The sequence below is a fragment of the Dipodomys merriami genome, unplaced genomic scaffold, assembly GCF_024711535.1.
Source record: "Dipodomys merriami isolate MVZ:Mamm:240054 unplaced genomic scaffold, mDipMer1.0.p SCAF_84, whole genome shotgun sequence".
Lineage (NCBI taxonomy): Eukaryota > Metazoa > Chordata > Mammalia > Rodentia > Heteromyidae > Dipodomys > Dipodomys merriami.
The window spans coordinates 3,515,550-3,536,205 of record NW_027206446.1 but is presented as its reverse complement, the minus strand read 5'-3'; the positions used below and the strand labels follow the sequence as shown (position 1 = coordinate 3,536,205).

Sequence of the window (20,656 nt, the reverse complement as noted above, 5' to 3'; positions counted from 1 at the left end):
CTGCCGGGCGCGCGTCTGAGGCGGCGTCGAGCGCCGAGCGCGTCGGTCGCTGTGCTCGGCGCGGCCGGCGGGCCTGCAGGCGCTCATCGGTGCGCTCGGAGCTCGGCGAGGCGAGGCGGCGGCGGCGGCGGCGGAGGCGGCGGCGGCGGCGGCGGCGGCGGAGGCGAGCGGGGAGTCCGGGCTCCCGCCGCGCCCTTTCGGAAGCGGGAGCGAGCTTGGCGGCGCGGGCCCTGGGGAGGCGGCCGGCCGGAGGCCCGAGGCCCGGCGGCTCCAGGTGCGGCGGGCGGCCGGGCGGGCGGGCGCGGGGCCTGGGCGCGGGGCCGGGCCGGGCCGGGCCGGGCGGCGGGGCCGGGCGGCGGGGCCGGGCGAGGCCGCTTCCTGGCCCCGCACCTCCGCCCTCCGCCCCGCGCCCCGCCCCGCCGGGCCCGGCCGCCGTCCCGGGGGGGGGGGGAGGGGGAGGGAGGGGGAGGGCGGACCCCGGACCCCCCCACCCCCCCAACCCCCCCTCCGGACTCGGGCTGCGGGTCCCCCGGGGGAGGGGGGCTCGGGTCCCAGGAAGTGGGGGGGGCGGGGGTCCCCTCCCCCCCGCAGGTCATTGTCTGGGGTGGGGGGGCGCCCTCCCCCTCCCCCAGCCGCTCCCCTCCCCCGGGCTGTGACATTGCGGTGGCCACAAAGGAGGAGGTGAGGGAGGTGATGGCGATGATGATGATGATGGTGGTGATGATGATGGCGGTGATGGTGATGATGGTGATGATGATGATGGTGATGGTGATGATGATGGCGGTGATGGTGATGATGATGGTGATGATGGTGATGGTGATGATGGTGATGGTGATGGTGATGATGGTGATGATGATGGCGGTGATGGTGATGATGGTGATGATGATGGCGGTGATGGTGATGATGGTGATGGTGATGGTGATGATGATGGTGATGATGGTGATGGTGATGGTGATGGTGGTGGTGGTGATGGTGATGGTGATGATGATGGTGGTGGTGGTGATGATGATGGTGATGATGATGATGATGATGATGATGATGATGATGATGATGATGATGGTGACGGTGATGGTGAAGGCCACAGCCGTGAGAAGGAAAAAGTTCATCCTCCACCCCCAAGCCGGGTGCTGGGACCCTTAGCTCCCCAGGGAGGCTGAGAGCTGGGGGGGGGTGGAATCAGGGGGTTCGAGTACACCTCCAGGCAAGAACGTCTGGGAGGCATCGAGCCGTGGACAGCCGGTCCGTGGAGGCATGGCTCGAGTGGGAGAGCACCATCCCTGAAGGAAGCCTCTCGGGCCCTGAGTTCAAACCTCCAGACGAGCACAGGATGGATGGATGGGTGGGGTGGGGGGGGGACGATGGGCGGGGACGTTAACCCCTGAAGAAAATGTGCTTTGTTTGTTTCCAGTTCAAGCCCAACACCAGGAGGGAAAAATAAATAAATAAAAAGGAAGGAGCAGAAGCTGGGCCTTTTCCTGGATTATTTGAGTGTTCACATAGCCCAAGCTGAAACAGTGCCTAGCGCTGGATGCGCCCTTCTTCCTGTTTTACCTGCATCCCTAGCCGCTGGTCCCTTCTAAAAGTTAGTTCATGCCCGATGGCACCAGCAAGGAAATACCTAGGCCTATGGAAGTTCTAAGCCAGCAAAGCCTGGAGTTAAAAAGACAAAAAAATAATAAGGTGTTTTGTGTCACACAGTGTAAGATGCTGTGCTTGTAACATCACCGGGAAAAAGGATCTAACAAGACATTTGTCAAGGGGAAGAGAAAAGTCTTATTTGCAAGAGTCATCTCAGAATGTAACCATATTGTGCCATATAACAACCTTGCTTTCCCTCTTCGGTGACTGGGCTTCAAAACTGACAGCACATTTCTGTGTCTGAGCTGGGAACCACTGGGTACTGTGTCGCTACCCATCCAAGGCTGGGCTTTAAGAGATGGTAGATCATAATTTAGCTTCAAGGCAAATAAGAGGCAATAGTTTGTCTTCATATTAACTTGGTGGGAGTGAATGCCAGTTACATCTCCTCACTTGTATAACTTGGGGTGAAGAGACACTTTGTGGCTCATAATCTACCTGAATGAGACTCTGGAGCCCTGTTCATCCCTGTGAATTGAAATATTACTTGGTTAAAAAACAAACAAAAACCTGATTCAGGGTTTCTTTTTCTTCCAGTTAACACCACACAGTATAGGCACATAGACCAAGATGTGTGTGTCTTATTAGAATACATACACAACTAATATGTAGTCTTTCCTCTATCCTAAATTAGCAAACTTTTCTAGTCTTTGCTTTATATTTAAAAATTATGGAAGGACTTGAAATCCTTTGCTTGGAGACTTAACTATTTACCATAGTAGGAAAACAATTTCAAAATTCTGTCAACTTAGAACTAGGAAGATCATGCCTGATTTGGTAGCAGGAATAATTTTTTAAAAAATGAAAAACAACTTGTCTAAAAGCAAAATCAAAAAAAAAAAAGTAGCATTGATTCACACTTCAGCCAATCTGTCTCATGTCCCTGTTCTTGAACACAGGACATATGTAATCGCCTAGCTGCAGCTGTGTATTCAGCCTCTAGTTTTTGTGAGCGCAAGAGCAACTCAGTATTACCGTGAAAATAATTTCGAATCCCCCTTCTTTGCCATCTAGAAGGAGATAGCAAAGGGAAACTCCTTGGCTTGCCTTCCTTGCTATCCCATTTGCCTGGGCCTTCTTTCCTTCCTTTCTTTTTGTCGCTCCTGGGGCCTTGATCCTGTCCCTGAGCTGCTTTTGTTCAAGGCTAGTGCTCTGTCACTTGAACTTGGTAGAGATGAGTCTCATGGATTTTCCTGCCTGGGCTGGTTTCAAACTGCAGTCCTCAGATCTCAGCCTCCTGAGGAGCCAGGATTACAGGTATGAGCCACTGGCCCCAGGCTACTGTGGCCTTTTTTTTTTGGCCAATCCTGGGATTTGAACTCAGGGCCTGGGTGCTGTCCCTGAGCTTTAAGCTCAAGGCTAGCGCTCTACCACTTGAGCCACAGTGCCACTTCTGGCTTTTTCTGTGTCTGTGGTGCTGAGGAATCGAACCCAGGGCTTCCTGCATGCTAGGTGAGCACTCTACCACTGAGCCACCTTCCCAGCCCCTGCTGTGGCCTTCTTTTAGAATAATATGTAGGGCAAGATAGGCTTGTGGTAGTTCTCAGCCCTGCCCACACAGCAGCTAGTGTGAAGGTGGGCCAGAATAGAGCAGAAGCTGGGCTGTACAGTGCTCTTTGTGGGCAAGGCGGAGGGGTACGGAAAAGGGAGATGCTTAGCATGTTGGTGAGACAAATGACTTTTAAAAAACATCCTGGTGCCTGTTTGAATAACTCTTCAGTCCCTAGGAAACTCCGTGGGTCCAGCATTTATGTACCACGCGTACACATTCATATCCTTGTGACGTCTCCCTGCATTTTGTCCCGTATTTGCAATGATACGTTCCATGGGAAGAGACACAAAATTGGACATACTCATTTCAAAGTGTTTTCAGTAGCTGACCAAACACTGTCCACTGTTTTTCCAATCCTGAGATGGGCCAGTGTCTAGATTGTCCATATGTATTCCATTTGGGAGATTAGCACGCTGGGGGGTTGGTCAGAGTCCCACGAATCGTTGAGAAAGATCCACTTGCGTCTTCAGAAGTTTTTTTTTTTTCTCACTGAAAATTGTGTATGTCGATTTGCATTTATTATATCTTTAAAGTTGTGTTGACTTCCACCTATTCCATTTTTGCAGTTGTGTGGACAGCTGTTAGATATTTTTCTTGTACTAATGTAGGATTGTATATTGATGGATGATGATCCGATCAGCTAGTTTGAATAATCCAAACTTCTCTGAACACTCCCCCTCCTCCCCTTTTAACCTTTTTTTTTTTTTTTTTTTTGCCACAAATACTTTCTAGATCAAAAAGTCTTATTAGAGGCTGGGCGCTAGTGGACTCATGCCTGTAATCCCAGCTACTCAGGAGGCTGAGATCTGAGGATTGCGGTTTGAAGCCACCCTGGGGAGCAAAGTCCACAAAACTCCTATGTCCAGTTAACTACCAAAAATATGAGAATGGAGCTGTGGCTCAGGCACTAGTGTTGAGGATAAAAGCTCAGGGATAAGCGCCCAGGCCCTGAGTTCAAGCCCCCTGAAAGACTAGGCACAGAAGCAAAAACAATCACCAGTTATTCTGTATGCATTTCTCATAAATATCCATGGGGGATTTTGTAACTGAAGCGCAGCTTATTGCTGTAAGTCAATTTCAGAATTACCTTGTACTTTTTCATTTCAAGGTGAGTTCATGATAAAAGGCTGGCACTGGTGGCTCACACCTGTAATTCTATTTACTCTGGAGGCTGAGATCTGAGGGTCACCATTTGCAGCCAGCCAAGGCAGGAAAGACAATGAGACTCAACTCCAACAAACAACTTAGAAAAAAAATGGGAAGTTCCATTGTGGCTCAAGTGGTAGAGTGCTGGCCTCAACTGAAGAAGTTGAGAGACAGCGCCCAGGCCCCGAGTTTAAGATCCATAACCAGCACCCAAGGAACAAAAAAGCATGCGTACAGTTCTTTGGTAGAGTATTAACCCTGCGTGTGGCACGTACTCATTGACTCACGGTTCCATTGTTTTTTCTGTTATAAGGTCTGCTGAAAATGACTGAATATAAACTTGTGGTAGTTGGAGCTGGTGGCGTAGGCAAGAGCGCCTTGACGATTCAGCTAATTCAGAATCACTTTGTGGACGAATATGACCCGACTATAGAGGTAACGCGTGATTTAACGTACTCCATCCTGCCTCACAGGTCCAGGACCATCCTGGGTACCAAAAACAAAGAAGAGGAAAGAATCTCCATGCCGCCTCACAGGTCCAGGACCATCCTGGGTACCAAAAACAAAGAAGAGGAAAGAAAGAGGTTTCTCCGATTACTTCTGTGTGTCCTTAACTGGAAAGGGAGTGACCTGATGACTGAAATGTCCTTTGGTTTCAAATAACTAAAGAGAGGTGCAAATGTAGATATGGGAGCCCCCTTTTTTTCTGCGGCCTATTCTCATGGTGCTCCCTGTGCATTTTGATTGAAAGTGGCTTGCAGGGTTTTTTTGAAAGGGTGAGAATGTGCCTGTGTATTCTGTCTGTACCTGAACGTCATCCTCCTGAATATAGCTTTGTGTTTATGTGCTTCTCAGCAATTTGATGTGACACGTAGAGGTTTGATTGATTGAAGTGGATTGCTAAAATACAGTCATCTGATGGTTGAGGGTTTTTTTTTTGTTGTTGTTGTGTGGGTCAAGAGTTTGAGCTCAGGGCCTTGAGCTCTTGCTCAACTTGTTTGCTTTTGACTGGTGCTCTCCCACTTGAACCTCACCTGTAATCCAGCGTTTTGCTAGTTAATTGAAGGTAGACTGTCATGGAATTTCCTGCCCGGGTTGACATTGCACCCTGATCCTCAGGACTCAGCTTCCTGAGTAGCCAGGATTATAGGTATGAGCCAGGAGTGCCCATGTATTATTTGTTTTTTTCTTTGGCAGTATGAGGATTGGAACTTAGGACCTTTCTGTGATTTTTTTTTTTTCAGGCTGGTGAGATTCCACTGAATCACACCCCCAGCAAGATTGTTAAATTTAGTACAATTTGATTTAGTAAGCTTTTCCGAATTACTTTCAGACTTAGACAAGTTTTATGAAAACTTGGCAAAATAAAGACCAACTACTTATTGTTAGAAAGCAGCCTGGGAGACATCAGCCAGGATAGTTGTGTTTGCTGGTGGCGGCAGACCGCTTGTATTAACCAAGCTCATTGCATACGGATTAACCTAATCTCAAAAACCTGCAAGAAGCCGGGCAGCAGTGGTTTACATCTGCAATCCTAGCTACTTGGGAGGCTGAGATCTGAGGAATCAAAGTTCAAAGCCAGCCTGGGCAGCAAAGTCTGTGAGACTCTTATTTCCAGTGAGCTGTGAATCAAGTGGTAGAGTGCTAGTCTTGAGCACAAAAGCTCAGGGATGGCGCCCAGACTCAGAGTTCAAGCCCCAGGACTGGAGGAAAAAAAAAAAAGTTTATATAAGGCCGCGTACTGTAGCTTCCCTTGTTAACTCATATTATATTTATTTTTGTTCCTCTGGTATTAACTGTATCAGCTTGACTTTGAGGTAGATTCTTCCTTAGACATATTTAACCTTAGGCTAAACAATCTCAATCCCTTTTAAGTCATTTTCAAATGTATCAATTTTTAAAAATCCCTTCTGAAGAATTTCCTAGATCTTTCTTGGAGTCAGACAGTGGGATAAAGAACACATCGAAAGGCCCTCTTGCCCACTGTGGTTTGTAATGTTTTGTGGGTTTTTTTTTGCCCAGTCTTGAACTCAGGGCCTAAGTGCTGTCTCTGAGCTTCTTTTATTCAGCCGAGTAGTGCTCGACCAACTGAGCCACAGCACCACTTCCTGCTTTTTTTTTTTTTAATTGGAGTTAAGTCTTATGGACTTTTCTGCCCAGGCTATCAAGGAACGCAATCCTCAGATCTCAGCCTCCTGTGTAGCTAGGATTACAGGCGTGAACCACCACTCTGGCTGTTGGTAATGTCTTGAAGAAACATTGCTTAGGTAGATTCTGAGGGCATGGCTGAATTTGGGCCATAATTGAGATAGACTTTAAGGTTTGATTGTACTAACCTCATAAGAAAGTAGTACATACTTTTGACAGTACCAAAAAATGGTGAAATAATGCTCATTTTTGCCAAGCTTTGACTTAGAGTAGAGACTTGTGTTTGACTTCTAGCTTTCAGAGTTTGCCTTCATGAAGGAAATTGTCTTACCTGAAGTGGCTGCCTGGGTCTTTGTGTATTTGTGCTGTTACAGTTTTCGTTTTATCTTGATTGATGAGCAAGAAGTTCATACATTTCAATCTGTAGTCCTAACCCAAGATTATTGGGCATGCCCTCTTTGAATTCAGATGGAAAAGGGAGTTTTGTAAATTGCAGGCAAAACGTTTCCTGAGATTTGAAAGATGTTGTGAAAGCCTGAGACATCTTATTTTTCTCTTTCCCACCAGTGATCATAAATGTCCTAAGAATGCAGCAGTGCATGAATATGATAAAATTAGTTAGAAAACGCTTTACTGCATAGGGATGCCATTGACCAAAGTACCTTGCTGTATTCATAAACTGTTTTGTTCAGTGACAACTCCTTTGTACAACTACTTAAAGACAATAATAAGAAAAAAGATAAACCTTGTGCTCAAAATTGGTGAACTCATTCATTTCTTGAAATAAGCTTCAGCCATTTATGGTCTTAAACCTGTTACTCTGAACGTGATGTTTGCCAAGTGAGAAGACTTCATTGGGAAACACTAGTTACAAACTGTGAACTTTGAAACGGACATTCCTTCACGTAGCTCAGCTACCTGGGGAAAGGGATCTGAGATGATCACTTATCTCACGCATAATAGTGTGTGTCAGGGAACTGTTAAGATCTTGGTGTAGGTCACTTGTAAGAAATGTAAGAGACGTTGTTTGAGTAAAAATGCTGAGTCCATGTAACTGTAAAAACTAAAAAGGAGGATGAAAGAGTTCACTGTAACTGTTCGGCTTGGGGTTTTGTTTTGTTTTGTTTTGTTTTTAGTCTTAGTGAACTCAGACTGAGGGCTGGCCCTGAGCTTTTTCTGTCAAGGCTCTATCACTTGAGCCACACTCCCACTTCTGACTTTTTGGTGGAAAGTTGGAACTAAGAGTCTCATAGGCTTTCCTTTCCAGGCTGGTTTTGAACCTCCGTCCTCAGATCTCAGCCACCTCAGTAGCTAGGATTACAGTTGTGAGCCACTGGCACCTGGCCGCTATTAGGTTTTGATTGCAGATTCATGTGATTGGGGAGAAAATTAGAAATGGTATAAACTCTGCAAATCTGGAAATCTATCCCATTTTCCCCCGCCCGCATTCATGAATTAATACTATTCATTTTTAATGATTTGGAATTTGAGAGCAGTTTGCTTGTGGCAGGTAAGAAAGGGTAATCATTGCTTCTTTTATGGATAAAAACTGGGTCTCAGAGAGGTCCAGACGTACCTATGAAGACTCATCTATAAGCATACTTAAGGTTTCTGAAAACAAGTAGAGTTTCCGCTGTATCTTGTATCACTCTTAAAATAGGACAGTGAAGTGGAGCTGTGGCTCAAGTGGTAGAGCACTGCCCTTGAGCAGAGTAGCTCAGGGGACTGCGCTCAGGCCCTGAGTTCGAGCCCTGACACAAAAATGAATGAATGAATAGATAAATGAGAAACTGATCTTTCATATACCAAGAAAAGAAACTTTAGCAGAATTTGAATTTTTGCTTTAGAGCTATATCTTTATAGCAGAGATATGATCCCAAAATAGAGGCATGGCACATGGGGTGCATTCACATTGAAGCCAGGTCTGTGATCACCTACTGTCACTTCTGTGTTGGAAGATTTTATTTTTATTTTTCACAAAGCCCATCAAAGAATATTGAAAGAAATCATGAAAGACCTTGTTACTGGGGCAAGATGATCAAACCCTCATAGGAAATCCCCACAAATAATATGTAATCACAGTTTGATTAGAGGGTAGAGGTCACTTAATATCAGTATGTATCCCCTGAAATACTTCGTACCAAGGCAGAATGAGGTGGAAGAAAAATTTCTTGTTCTTTTTTTTTTTTTAAATTACTTTGTACAGATAGCAGTTGATCATTTAGTAAATGTATGTTAAGTGTCTACTGCATGTAATGTACCAATAAGATAAATGCAGCAAGAACTACTTCCAGACTCTAATTCTTTGACATCTGCGTATGTTGATATTTTGGCAGTTCAGATTCAGCCCAGATATTATGCTCTTGGATGAAACTGACCAAAGAGTGGGTTCATCACTGGTTGATTTGTCCCGTATTTTAATGCTTTGAACTATGGGGTATTATCTAGTTCTCTATTTTGTTTCCCTGTGTTAAGGATAAAAGTCCATTTTCCTGGTAGAAAATGCATTTAGCTGATAATAGAGAAGAACGAGACTGGCCTAAGTGGTGTTGCTTTTCTGATCTTATGTATGAATGTATCCATAGCTACCAGGGCAGGGTGTACAGGGCGTGGCTCCCTGGGGGTGACTTCTGGCCATGTCTGGGGACACTTTTGGGTTGTCACTCTGGGAGGGAAGGCTGAGGCCGACACCTGTGAGGGCAGAGGTCAGCACTTGGAATTCCGGCAATCACAGCACAGCCCTGGGCCCCTCAGAATTATTTAGGTCCAAATGTAAATAGTTGTGAGCGTAAAACCAAGATAATGTGTGTTTAAGCATCTTTTTAAAATTGTCCAAATCACACCTTTAAGGCAGATTTTATGTTAGCTTTCAAGTATAACAAGTTTAGGCCTACCTTTTGCAAATACTATCTTAATTAGCATTTGTACATTCACCTGTTTACTTACTAAGGCCCTACTGAAATGTCCTGTCTTGAAAATAAGATCCTGCATTTGTCAGTGCCGGTCTCCAGACCACGCAGCCTGGCCTTGTCTGAGAGCGCCCTCTACTGGCCGTTTGCTTCTTTACTAAATAACAATGAAATCCTTGGTTTGGGTAATCCTTTAATATTTTGATCTGTAGTTGTGGTTCTGTCCACTGATGCATATATCCGTTTTGCTTCAGAGTCTGTAATTGATGCTATTAAGAATTTGAAATAGCAGTTTGACTTGGTACGGTTCATATAAACACCACTGTGGACAGCGTAGGCCCTGGTGAGTAGATGAAGGAGGGAGGAGGAAGGCGGTACCTTGCTGGGGCCATGTCTGCCTCCTGATGCACCCGGCAGCTCCTTGTCATGCTCGAAAGCCTGGTGGTAGGTTGCCAGGGATTTGGGAAGGATCGCCTCAAAACCAGTGAACTCCGAAGGAGGCTCCTCATATGCTGTTAGATCATTGCAGGTTAGCCACGGGACAGCTCAGTTTTACAGTAAACGAACACAAAACTCAGACATTTTATCCAGGTCAATTTAAGAATACATAGCTGGGGGCTGAGATCTGGCAGGGAAGTCCACGAGACGCTTACGCCAGTTAAGCCAGAAGTGGGGCTGTGGCTCAAAAAGCTCAGGGACAGCACCCAAGCCCCGAGTTCAAGCCCCACTATAAGCACAAACAGTTACGTGTTTACTTAGTATTTCCTTAGGACTGGATTTTTAAACTTACAACATCTGCGTTCAACCTTAGATTCTTATAAGTGTAAATCTTTCAAAACAGAACTGGAAGTAAGTAAAACAAAAATGTTTTTGTGATTGCTGACCCCTAAGATTGTGGTTTTAACAGTGCCTCTAATGTCCAGGACTGGGGTTTGAACTCAGGGCCTCTCTAGCCCCAGCCCTTGCCTGGTTCTCCTGGGGCTAGAGTCACATCAAGCAGCAGAGCCTGGCTCTACTTAAGGAAGGCCCTAACCTTAGAGGTGTTTGGAGGAGTGCTATTTTAACTCAGGGATCCAATGCTTTATACCTTGAGAGAGCATCGCATTTCTTTCTTTAGTGTCTTGTAGTGCCTAGGTCAATAGGAGTTACATTATTGTAGTCTTAATATATAATAATTAATATGAATGAATAATGAAAAATATTGGGGGGGGGGCTGGGAAGGTGGCTCAGTAGTAGAGTGCTTGCCTAGCATGTATGAGGCCCTGGGCACCACAGACACAGAAAAAGCCAGAAGTGGTGCTGTGGCTCAAGTGGTAGAGTGCTAAGCCTTGAGCAAAAGAAGCTCAGGGACAGTGCCCAGGCTCTGAGTTCAAGCCTCAGGACAGGCAAAAAGATACAAGAAAACTATTTGGGAGGGTTAAGGATGGATGTTTCAACTACGTTAATGTTTCCAAAGTTTTATTTCCCCAAATTTCAAACCAATGAAAATAGCAAAAATATGTGTATGTGCCAGGTAGCAGCTCCTGCCTGTAATCCCAGCTGCGCAGGAGACTGATGAGATCTGAGGATTGTGGTTTGAAGCCAGCCCAGGGAAGAAAGTCCACGAGGCTCTTTATTTCCAATTAAGCACGGAAACAACTGGCTGTGAAATTGTGGCTTAAGTAGTAGGGCACCAGCCTTGAACTCAGGGACAGTGCCCAAGCCCAGAGTTGAAGCCCAAACCAAAATACCTCTCAAGGAATACTGCCCTTAAACTAGATTCCCGTATTAATATTATACCACCATCGTTTTCTGTATGTCTACATGTGTGTGTGTGTATTTCCCTCTCTCTCTATATATGCGTGCACATACATACTTGGCTATATTTATACATGTGTGTAAGCGTATATATATTCTTGCTGAACGTCTGAGCATACACAGTTTATGCCTTTCGCCTCTAAACGTCGATCTTCTTTGATAGCTGTGCATATTCTGCCAGTGAAGGAAGTTTGGAAGGAAGTTTTCATTAGGCTGCAGTCACGCTGTGTTTACGGGCTGTTTTGCAGCACAGTGACACAGTGGCATCCTTCCCACACAGAAACCCCAAAGTATTTACTATGTGGCCAGCTAGAGACAGATTTTGGCGGTGCACTTGAACAATGCTTCCGTGTAAAGCTATAACACACTGGGTGAAATCTAGGAACTTCAACATTGGTTTACTTGTTTTATAATCTTGAGTCATTTGTTATTTGGTCTCACAATGTCTTTTAAGCAAATCCTTTTTCTGAGTCAGGATGAAAAATTAGTTGTCACGTCCCAAACTATCTTTTGGTCTAGAACTGCTTCTCAGCTTTTCTTCACAAAAATGCAGCCAGGTTTGTAGAAGGACCTCTAGGTCTCTTTGTTTTCTCAAGAATAGGTTTGAGTTAAATAGTTTGGGCAGAAATTCTTTGTAAGTGATGTTAATATTTCTTCCTCATTATTTCACATCTGGGATCCTATTATTAATGAAACAACTAATTTTTTTTAAAATTGTGTTCCTTAATGTGATACCTGTTGGGCTTTTTTTCTGTAAGATTGTCCTTAATTCCTTTATACCTAGTAAGGCCTCTTGAGTAAGATTAGAAGCATCCACTGATAATTCCTGCCTGCATGAATAAATTGTTACTTAGAGGTGGTAAAATGGCAGTGTGTCATTATATCTGCATTAACTGGCATCTGCCATAAATAAGGGGCCCCTCTCTTCTTCCACCCCCTATTCATTTGTTAGGCTGGTTTTATTTGCATCAGCAAAGGCTCCTGGATGCTTGCTTGCTTGCTTGCTTGCTTGTTTTCCTTCCTCCCCTCCCCTCCCTCCCTCCCTCCCTCCCTCCTTTCCTTCTTCAGTGTATTGAGTTTGTTGCTGTGGTTGCTGATTTGGATGCCCTGACTTTGTCTTGTCCGCAGGATCTAGCTAATGGAGGCGTTTTCAGGGGTGGGGAGACCTTTCTCTGCCCCAGGGCCATTTGGGTATTCACAGTATCCTTTTCAGGCCACACAAAATCACCAGCATCCACAGACGGCTGCCGACAGCTAGCCAGTGGCATATATCACTGTATGAAATGATTCCGAGGCCTGTGTGACCTGCAGCCAGCAGTTCCTTCTCCTGGACTTTAAAAAGACAGTTTAGTGATAACCTATACTTGAGCCCTTTCCCCAGGATTAGTGGAGAGTTCATCTTAATTCTTCCGCATGCCCTTAGCAGAGTGTACTTGGAAATGCCAAAGCCCTGGAGTATGGAAGTGTAATTAAGTGGTGCTGTAATTAAGTGTGCCCACATGCCAGCATGTCTGCCATAGCCCGGTGCGGCTCCTTGGGATGGTTAGAAATCAAGGTCCGGTTCTGTTTTCCGGAGGATCTCCAGTGCCAAGCCCACCAGCACAGAGCTAGGAAAGACATGTTTGGTGTATGTGTGTGTGGTTTAAAATGCAAATATGTTATTCTTTATTTCCCTCCAGATCTTTTTTTTTTTGGGTCTGGTCGTGGGGCCTGAACTCTGGGCCTGAGCGCTGTCCCTCAGCTCTTCAGCTCAAGGCTAGTGCTCTACCACTTGAGCCACAGCGCCACTTTGCTTATGTGGTGCTGAGGAATCGAACCCAGGGCCTCAGGCATGCAAGGCAAGCTCTCTACCACTGAGCCACCTGCCCAGCCCATCCCTCCAGATCTTTTGTGTTTGCTGTGTGTACATTTTAATGTTCAACTGCACACAACTGAGAAATGACAAATGATCCTGTCTGTGAACTCTAAATCTCGGTCTTTCGGAGTGCTGTATGTGCATGGCACAGACTAAGAAAATTGATAATAGTTTCGTTATTGCAGGAGTGGGATTATTTTTTTCTCCCTTAAGAGAAGTGAAGTCCTTTTTCATTTTGAGAGTGTCCTTAAAATGTTTTTTTTTTTTTTTAATCATTGATATGAAAGACTCAATTGTCTGGAGGAATAAAGATTAAGGTATCAGCTGGGAGCTGGTGGTTCACTTCTGTAATCCTAGCTACTCAGAAAGATGAGATATGAGAATCTGTTCAAAGCCAGCATGAGCAGGAAAGTCTGAGACTCTTATCTCCCAATTAGCCACCAAGAACCTGGAAATGGATCTCAACTGGAAATGTGGGCTCCACGGATACAGTAGAGCACTAGCCCTGAGCACAGAGAGGCTCATGGATGGTGCCCAGGCCCTGTGTTCAAGCACTAGGAAACCCTCCCCTTCACCCCCTTCATCTAATGGCTGGGTGCTAGTGGTTCATGCCTGTAATCCTGGCTATTTAGGAGGCTGAGATCTGAGAATCACAGTTCAAAGCCAGCCCAGTCGGGAAAGTCTGTGAGACTCTTTATCTCCAATGAACCACCAGAAAACCGGAACTGGCACTGTGGCTCAAGTGGTAGAGCACTCAAGGCCCAGAGTTCAAGCCCCATGACCTACACACACACACACATATACACACAGAGGGTATTTCTAAGAAAATTACAAATGAAAACCCAGAAAAATATGGGCTCCTCCTAGTAACAGAAAGCTGTGAGCCAGCCCTGTGTATAAAAAAAGATGTAGATACATAAAAAGATACTTGATTAATATAACACAAGTTCAAACCAACTCTTTTTTCTGGTGCGTTTTTGTCCCGGGGCTTTCACTGAGACCCTGAGTGCTGTCTTTCTTTCGCTCAAAGCTGGTGTTCTCCTGCTTGAGCCACAGCTTCTGCCTTTGTGCTGGTTAGTTGGAAAAAAAGAGGCTCATGGACTTAACTGGGCTTCGATCCTTCGACCTCAGCCTTCTGAGTAGCTAGGATTATAGGTGTGAGCCATAATCTCGGAGCCATCCCCTCTCCCCCCACCCCCATTTTTTTTTTTAATACTTTAACATTGGTTAAGATTAGAATGGTAACAATTTTGGCAACATCGTTACCAACTCTTTGTGCTGTGGTAAACTTACAAACTTTCTGTGGGTCATTTTGGAAATATGTGTCAGAACTTGTCCTTTGACAAGGCAGTTATGTTTCTCTGAAGTTGAGGATTTAACTGATAAATACATAACGTGTATTTATATACATGCACCACATACATATGAATGTTACTTGTGGTGTGTTATTTTTGCCAGTCTTGGGGCTTGAACTTGGGGCCTGGGCGCTGTCCCTGTCTCTGCTCAAGGCTAGCATTCTACCAGTTTGCGCCACTTCTAGCTTTTTCTGAATAGTTACTGGAGGTAAGAGTCTCATGGACTTTCCTCCCTGGCGGGCTTTGAGCCGCGATCCTCAGATCTCAGCCTCCTGAGTAGCTAGGATAACAGTTGGGAGCCACTGGCTTCTGTTTTGTCCTCTTTTTATAAATTAGGTAATACAAATCTATTCTTGGCCTAAGGAAATTGACATAAAGGCCAAGTACAGAATAAGAAGCAGATGAAAACATGAAAATTACGCTTATTGTGTAAAAAGCACCACATGCGATGTTCATATGCTAATTTTTACAGTTAAATCCACAGAACAAACTTCTGTTGGCGATTGTGTTGGATCTCTGACCATTCTAGCCTTGCCTCTTCTTGCCTTTAGTCTATTTGTGGGGGATGCTGCATGACTCCCACGAACTATAGATGTGTGCTTGTAGCATCCTTATTTTCAAAGTCTGTTACTCAAATATTGTTGAGTTGAAACACTTATTTTTGGGAGGAGAGCAGTACTGGGGTTTGAACTTGTCAGCAAGCACTCTACCGTTGACCCGTGCTCCCAGCCCTCTCTTTCCTTTGTTATCTTTTGAGATAGGGTCTTGCTTCCTGCCTGAGATGCCAGGTACCTGCTGTTAAACCCAGCTTATTCCTGAGATGGACTTTACTATCTGGCCTGGAACTACAATCCTCCAACCTCAGCCAGGTCCTGTGTGCCCAGCTATTGGTTGAAAAGGGATCTTGGGGGGGGGGGGGGTCTTGTGAAATTTTTGGTTCTTTAGCTTTTTTCTTTGGTTCAGGACTGGGATTTGAACCCTTGATCTGACACTTGCCCTCTACCACCTGAGCCACACCTCCAAGCCCTGCTAAAGAGCAGAGTCTTTAAACCTGATCCTTCTCGACCTCAGCCTCCCAAGTAGCTAGGATCCTGTGAGCCATCCAGCACCTGTTTAATCATGTTGAACTCATGGTTTTTGTTTCTCTTGGGAATAGTATACATTGTATTCTCTATAGTCCTGGACTAATATGCAGTGTTGTCATAATTCCAGGTACCTAGCATTTGAAAAAGAATTCGTTTCCTCATCTGTACTTGTAAAAAAATGTCTTAATGGAAATTTTTGTCATGAGAACCAGTTCTTTCTATCCTTGTTTCCTAATCAGTTTTAACACTCTTCCCCTGAAACTTGTCCAGCTCTATTTTGTTGCTGTTGTTGGTGGTGGTGGTTGTGGTGGGGCTTGAACTCAGGGCCTGGGCACTATCCTCGAGAACTTTCTGTTTGAGGCTAGTGCTCTACCACTTAGAGCCACAGTGCCATTTCCAGTTTTCTGGTGCTTCATTAGAGATAAAGTCTCATGGACTTTCCTGCCTGGGCTGGCGTTGAACTGTGATCCTCAGATCTCAGCCTCCTGAGTGGCTGGGATGACAGATGTGAGGGCCTGGGCGCTGTCCCTCAGGTTTTTTTTTTTGCTCAAGCCTAGCGCTCTACCATTGGGCCCAGCTCTACCTCCTTCTGTTGTATTTTGAAGTATGGTGATGTTTTGCCGTCACTACTCCCAACTGTTGTAGATGTCTTTTGATTTTACAAGAACAGAATAGGGTTTGTGGACTCTTCCAATGGAACGTGGCAGCGGCTCACCCCCTATTTGGGCTTAAGAATAGAATAGCAACGTGCAGTGTAATAGACACAAGAATCCAGGTCACTCAGCACTGTGGAGGGCTTTTCCCTGATCTTTAACCTTGATGGATGCCTGGTCCTGTGTGGTAGCACTCCCTTTTCCCTTGGGACACAGTGGCTGGGAGTAGGTGGCCTGTGAAGTACTTTGCCCAAGTCCACACCACAGACAGTTCTGTGGACTGCAGCAGTACTGCAGAAGGAAGACTCAAGGAATCCCATCCTGGGCTGTCACTCTTCCTGTCAGGATGTGACTTTGGAGGGGGAGGTGACCGCCTCTGGCTGCGCCAGTTACCTGGCTGACACGGGTAGTGGGCCGAGACTCAGCCACGAGGAGGGTGGACCTTACATCACCCCGCAAAGCCAGCCCCAGCAGTGGGGATTCAAAGAACCACACCCACCTTCTCTTCTCCTCTTGGTCCTGTAGTGCAGAGTTCTCTTTTGGCTGTTCTGAGTAATGCTGTGATAAGCATTCATGTGATCCTAGAGTTCAGTTCTCAAAAGTACATATGTACACATAGATCGGCGAGGTCATATGATAACTCTCTGAAGAAGTTTTAAGAAGCCGGGCGCCGGTGGCTCACGCCTATCATCCCAGCTACTCAGGAGGTTGAGATCTGAGGATCACGGTCCAAAGCCAGCCTGGGCAGGAAAGTTCAAGAGACATTAACCTTCAATAAACCTTTAGAAAACCAGAAATGGCACCGTGGCTCAAGTGGTAGAGCGCTCGCCTTGAGCTGAAGAGCTCAGGGACAAGTGCCCAAGCCCAGAGTTCAAGCCTCACAACCGACCAAAACAAACAAACAGAAACCCCCAAACTTTTAAGATTAAAATGCCAAGTGTTTTTCTTAGTGGCTTAGACCAGTTACATTCCTACTAGCAATTTATGAGGGTAGTTCTACTGCTGGGTAGTACCCAGTGCTAGGGCTTGAACCCAGTGAGAGTAGTTCTGCAATTTATATTTGTCTACTTTTTTATTTATTTGAGAGCTTTTATTTATTTATAGAGCTTGAACTCAGGTCCTGGGTCCTGTCCATGAGTTTTCTTTTCTTTTTTTCTTTCTTTCTTTCAGTGCTAACGGCTCTACCACTTAAACCACAGCCCCACTTCTAGCTTTTTGGTGTTTAGTTCGAGATTAGAGTCTTACAGACTTTCCTGTTCAGTGTTGGTTTCAAACTGTGATCCTCAGATCTCAGCCTCCAGAGGAGCTAGGATTAGTGCCGTGAGCCACCGGCCCAGGCTTTTCCTGCTAGTTTTACCGGTTAAATACTTACCACATCAGTTCGTTTCCCTTGCCCATGCTGCTGCTGCCTTAAAAGTTCTCTTGTTTCTTCTAGAGATTCCCAAACACACGTCCCAGTCTCCATTCTGTTTCTCCATCTTCCTTCTTTCCTTCTTCCTTATAGAGGTCAAAAGTACAGTCCAGAAAACAGAACACACTAGATCTTTCACTAGGGAGAACTTGATATGGAGAATTTGTTACAGGTGTCAGAAGTTAAAAAAACGAACAGAAGCCGGGTGTCAATGGCTCCCGCCTGTCATCCCAGCTACTCAGAAGGCTGAGATCTGAGGATCACGGTTCGAAGTCAGCCTGGGCAGAAGAGTCCCCGTGAGACTTTTCTCTCCAATGAACCACTCAAAAACCAGAAGTGATGCTGTGGCTCAGAGTGGTAGAGTGCTCACCTTGAGCAAAAGAGTTCAGGGACAGCAGTGCCCAGGCCCTGAGTTCAAGCCCCAGGATTGACCAAAAAAAAAAAAAAAGCCAAAAGAGAACCGTGAGGTGACACAGTGACATGGAGAAGTGGCCAGTGCCCTGGTCATGCCGGCGAGGTCTGGGAATGAGGACTGGGGCACGGGGCCTAGAGGCTTGGAGGAGGGCCAGTGTGTGTCCAGGCTGCCCTGGCCCAGCCGGCCTTGTGCGCTGCGGGGCCGACACAGTGTCCCAGAGCGCACAGAAAGCCGACTCCTTCCCAGAACCCATCATAGAGTACTGGCGCTGAGCACGGTGAATCTAGTGCTTTCAATTGTTTATTAATCCTGCGTGGACTTGCAGGTTCCTGAGGGATGGCCTACAGGACCCCTGTCGCCTGCTGTGGCTGAGCTCTGTTCACACCTCTTGCTCCTTTACCCATGATCCTTGAATTCCTTGTGCCCACAAAAGCTGACCTGTACAGATGATCTCTCCTGCGTGCTGCCATCTGATTTTGTTCTGATTCAGGTGTTACCATTTAGTTCACCTTTTATGTTGATTACATGCACTTTCCTTTTTTTCTTTTTTTTTTTTTGCTAGTTGTGGGTTTGAGCTCAGGGCCCAGGCACTGTCTCTGTGCTCAAGGCTAGCACTCTACCACTTGAGCCACAGTGCCGCTACTGGCTTTTTCTGCTTTTATGGTGCTGAGGAATGGAACCCAGGGCCTCATGCATACAAGGCAAGCACTGTACCACTGAGCCACCTTCCCAGCCCCTGCACTCTGTATCCTAACGCTTGGGAGGCTGAGGAACTTGGCAAGACTTTTCTCCAACAAACAAGCAAATAATGAAACATATACAGGTTGAATCTACCAAACGGGTCCGATTTCAGAGTTTTTGGGATATAAAGCTGTTTGTGCAAATTTTTTTACCAGTTCAAAAATGCAGATGTTCTGGAGTTCAAGGCATTTCTGATTTTGGCTTAAGAAAGCTCAAAGTCTAATGTGTACAGAACGTTTCTTAGCTTTTCAGTAATTAGTCTCATGGCGCAGTGGAGAGTGTAGTGGATACTTGGGAATAGATTCATAACCTGCGTACATACTCCAAAATTTCTTCTGCCCTGAGTCATCCTTGTTAATTCTACCATCCCAGGCATTAGGATGTATTGCTCACTCCCTTTAAGAATGGTCTCCACGAATTGTGTGGAACGCTCCATTCTGCAACGGAGTCATGCAATCTTGTAGAAGAGGAACATAAATTAAGAAAGTAAAAATAAATGTTCCATTTTCCCCAGAGGTGAGCACTCACAACTACATAGCTCATTAAGAAAACTGCAAACAATTTCCAGTAAGTCCCCAAAGAACACATGGGCTGAGGAGATGATCTAATAATGCTTGTGGAGAGATTCTTCTAGTGCCATTGACTAAGTTAAGATTCAGTAAGCGCTGACTGCTGTAACTACTATTAATGAGTACGATTCCCTTTAGTAAAAAGTCCGTTAGTTTTGGTGCTTGTTGTGTGACATAGTATATGTCTGCCCACACTCACGTTACTGTCTGTTTTGGGACCCAATTGAGTACGTTAACGTGGATGTGTTGAATAACAATATTAGTTATTGTTACTATATGTTGTTGTTGTAGATTTACCCTATCTGAGTATTTAACCTTAGCTTCCAAATGTACAGATGAGTTTCTGATCCTCAAAACAATTAAAGGCATGTAATCAACTGGGAACTACTTAGAGAAGACTCATACCAAAGTCAGTATGAAAACATGCAAAATGACACGGGGGATGACAATGTGATGTTATGATATTTTTCCTCAAGTAAATTGCTATTCAAACAGCAAGAATTTTTTTAGTCTGTTGAACTCAAGAGAAATTTAAAGAAAACTAAAAAATACAAACTCCTAATTACTGGTAATGAGTAGGTATAAGCTTAATGCTGTGTAGAAAAATTTTAAAAATGCACATCAAGTGTGTACCAGCTTGCTTTACCACATCTTTTTGGTTTTTTTTTTTTTTTTTGGTTGGTTCTGGGGCTTGAACTCAGGGCCTGCGTGCTGTCCCTCAGCTCTTCAGCTCAAGGCAAGTGCTCTACCACTTGAGCCACAGCGCCACTTCTGGTTTTCTGGTGTTCTTTGGAGATAGAAGTCTCATGAACTTTCCTGCCTGGGCTCTCTTTTTGAATTTTGAGACAGGGTACCCTCTGTGTACCCCAAGCTGGCTTCAGCCCACCACCCCCTCGCCTCAGTTCCCAAGTGTTGGGATTATGGGTGTGTGCTGCCGGTTGCCTTGTCCTATCGCAACATTTTTACCACCTTTGGTTTAGTGCTTTGTCAGTGTGCAGTTTTCATGTCTGTGTGTCTGTGCACATGCGTGTGTATGTATGTCTCAGTGTGCAGTTTTCATGTCTGTGTGTCTGTGCACATGTGTATATATGTATCTGTCACTGTGCAGTTTTCATGTCTGTGTGTCTGTGCACATGTGTACGTAGGTATTTGTCAAAGTGCAGTTTTCATGTCTGTGTGTCTGCACATGCGTGTGTATGTATTCGTCAGTGTGCAGTTTTCATGTCTGTGTGTCTTTGCACATGTGTGTGTATGTGTCTGTGCAGTTTTCATGTCTGTGTGTCTGTGCACATGCATGTGTATGTATATGTCAGTGTGCAGTTTTCATGTCTGTGTGTCTGCACATGCATATGTATGTATTTGTCAGTGTGCAGTTTTCATGT

General features: G+C 45.3%; 1 protein-coding gene across 4 annotated transcripts in view; it reads left to right on the top strand.

The window, feature by feature from the left end:
• The first annotated feature begins 152 nt into the window (after positions 1-152).
• The window catches only part of Kras (KRAS proto-oncogene, GTPase), a 41,739-nt gene continuing 21,235 nt past the window's right edge, over positions 153-20,656 (top strand). For 3 of the 4 annotated variants that reach the window (XM_070011645.1, XM_070011647.1, XM_070011644.1), the window contains exons 1-2: positions 192-274; positions 4,650-4,771. In XM_070011645.1, coding sequence (XP_069867746.1) covers positions 4,661-4,771 — 111 coding nt within the window. In that variant the 5' untranslated portion in view covers positions 192-274; positions 4,650-4,660. Of the gene's footprint in view, positions 275-4,649; positions 4,772-20,656 lie in introns of all 4 variants that reach the window. The other variant, XM_070011646.1, reaches the window with a different exon arrangement.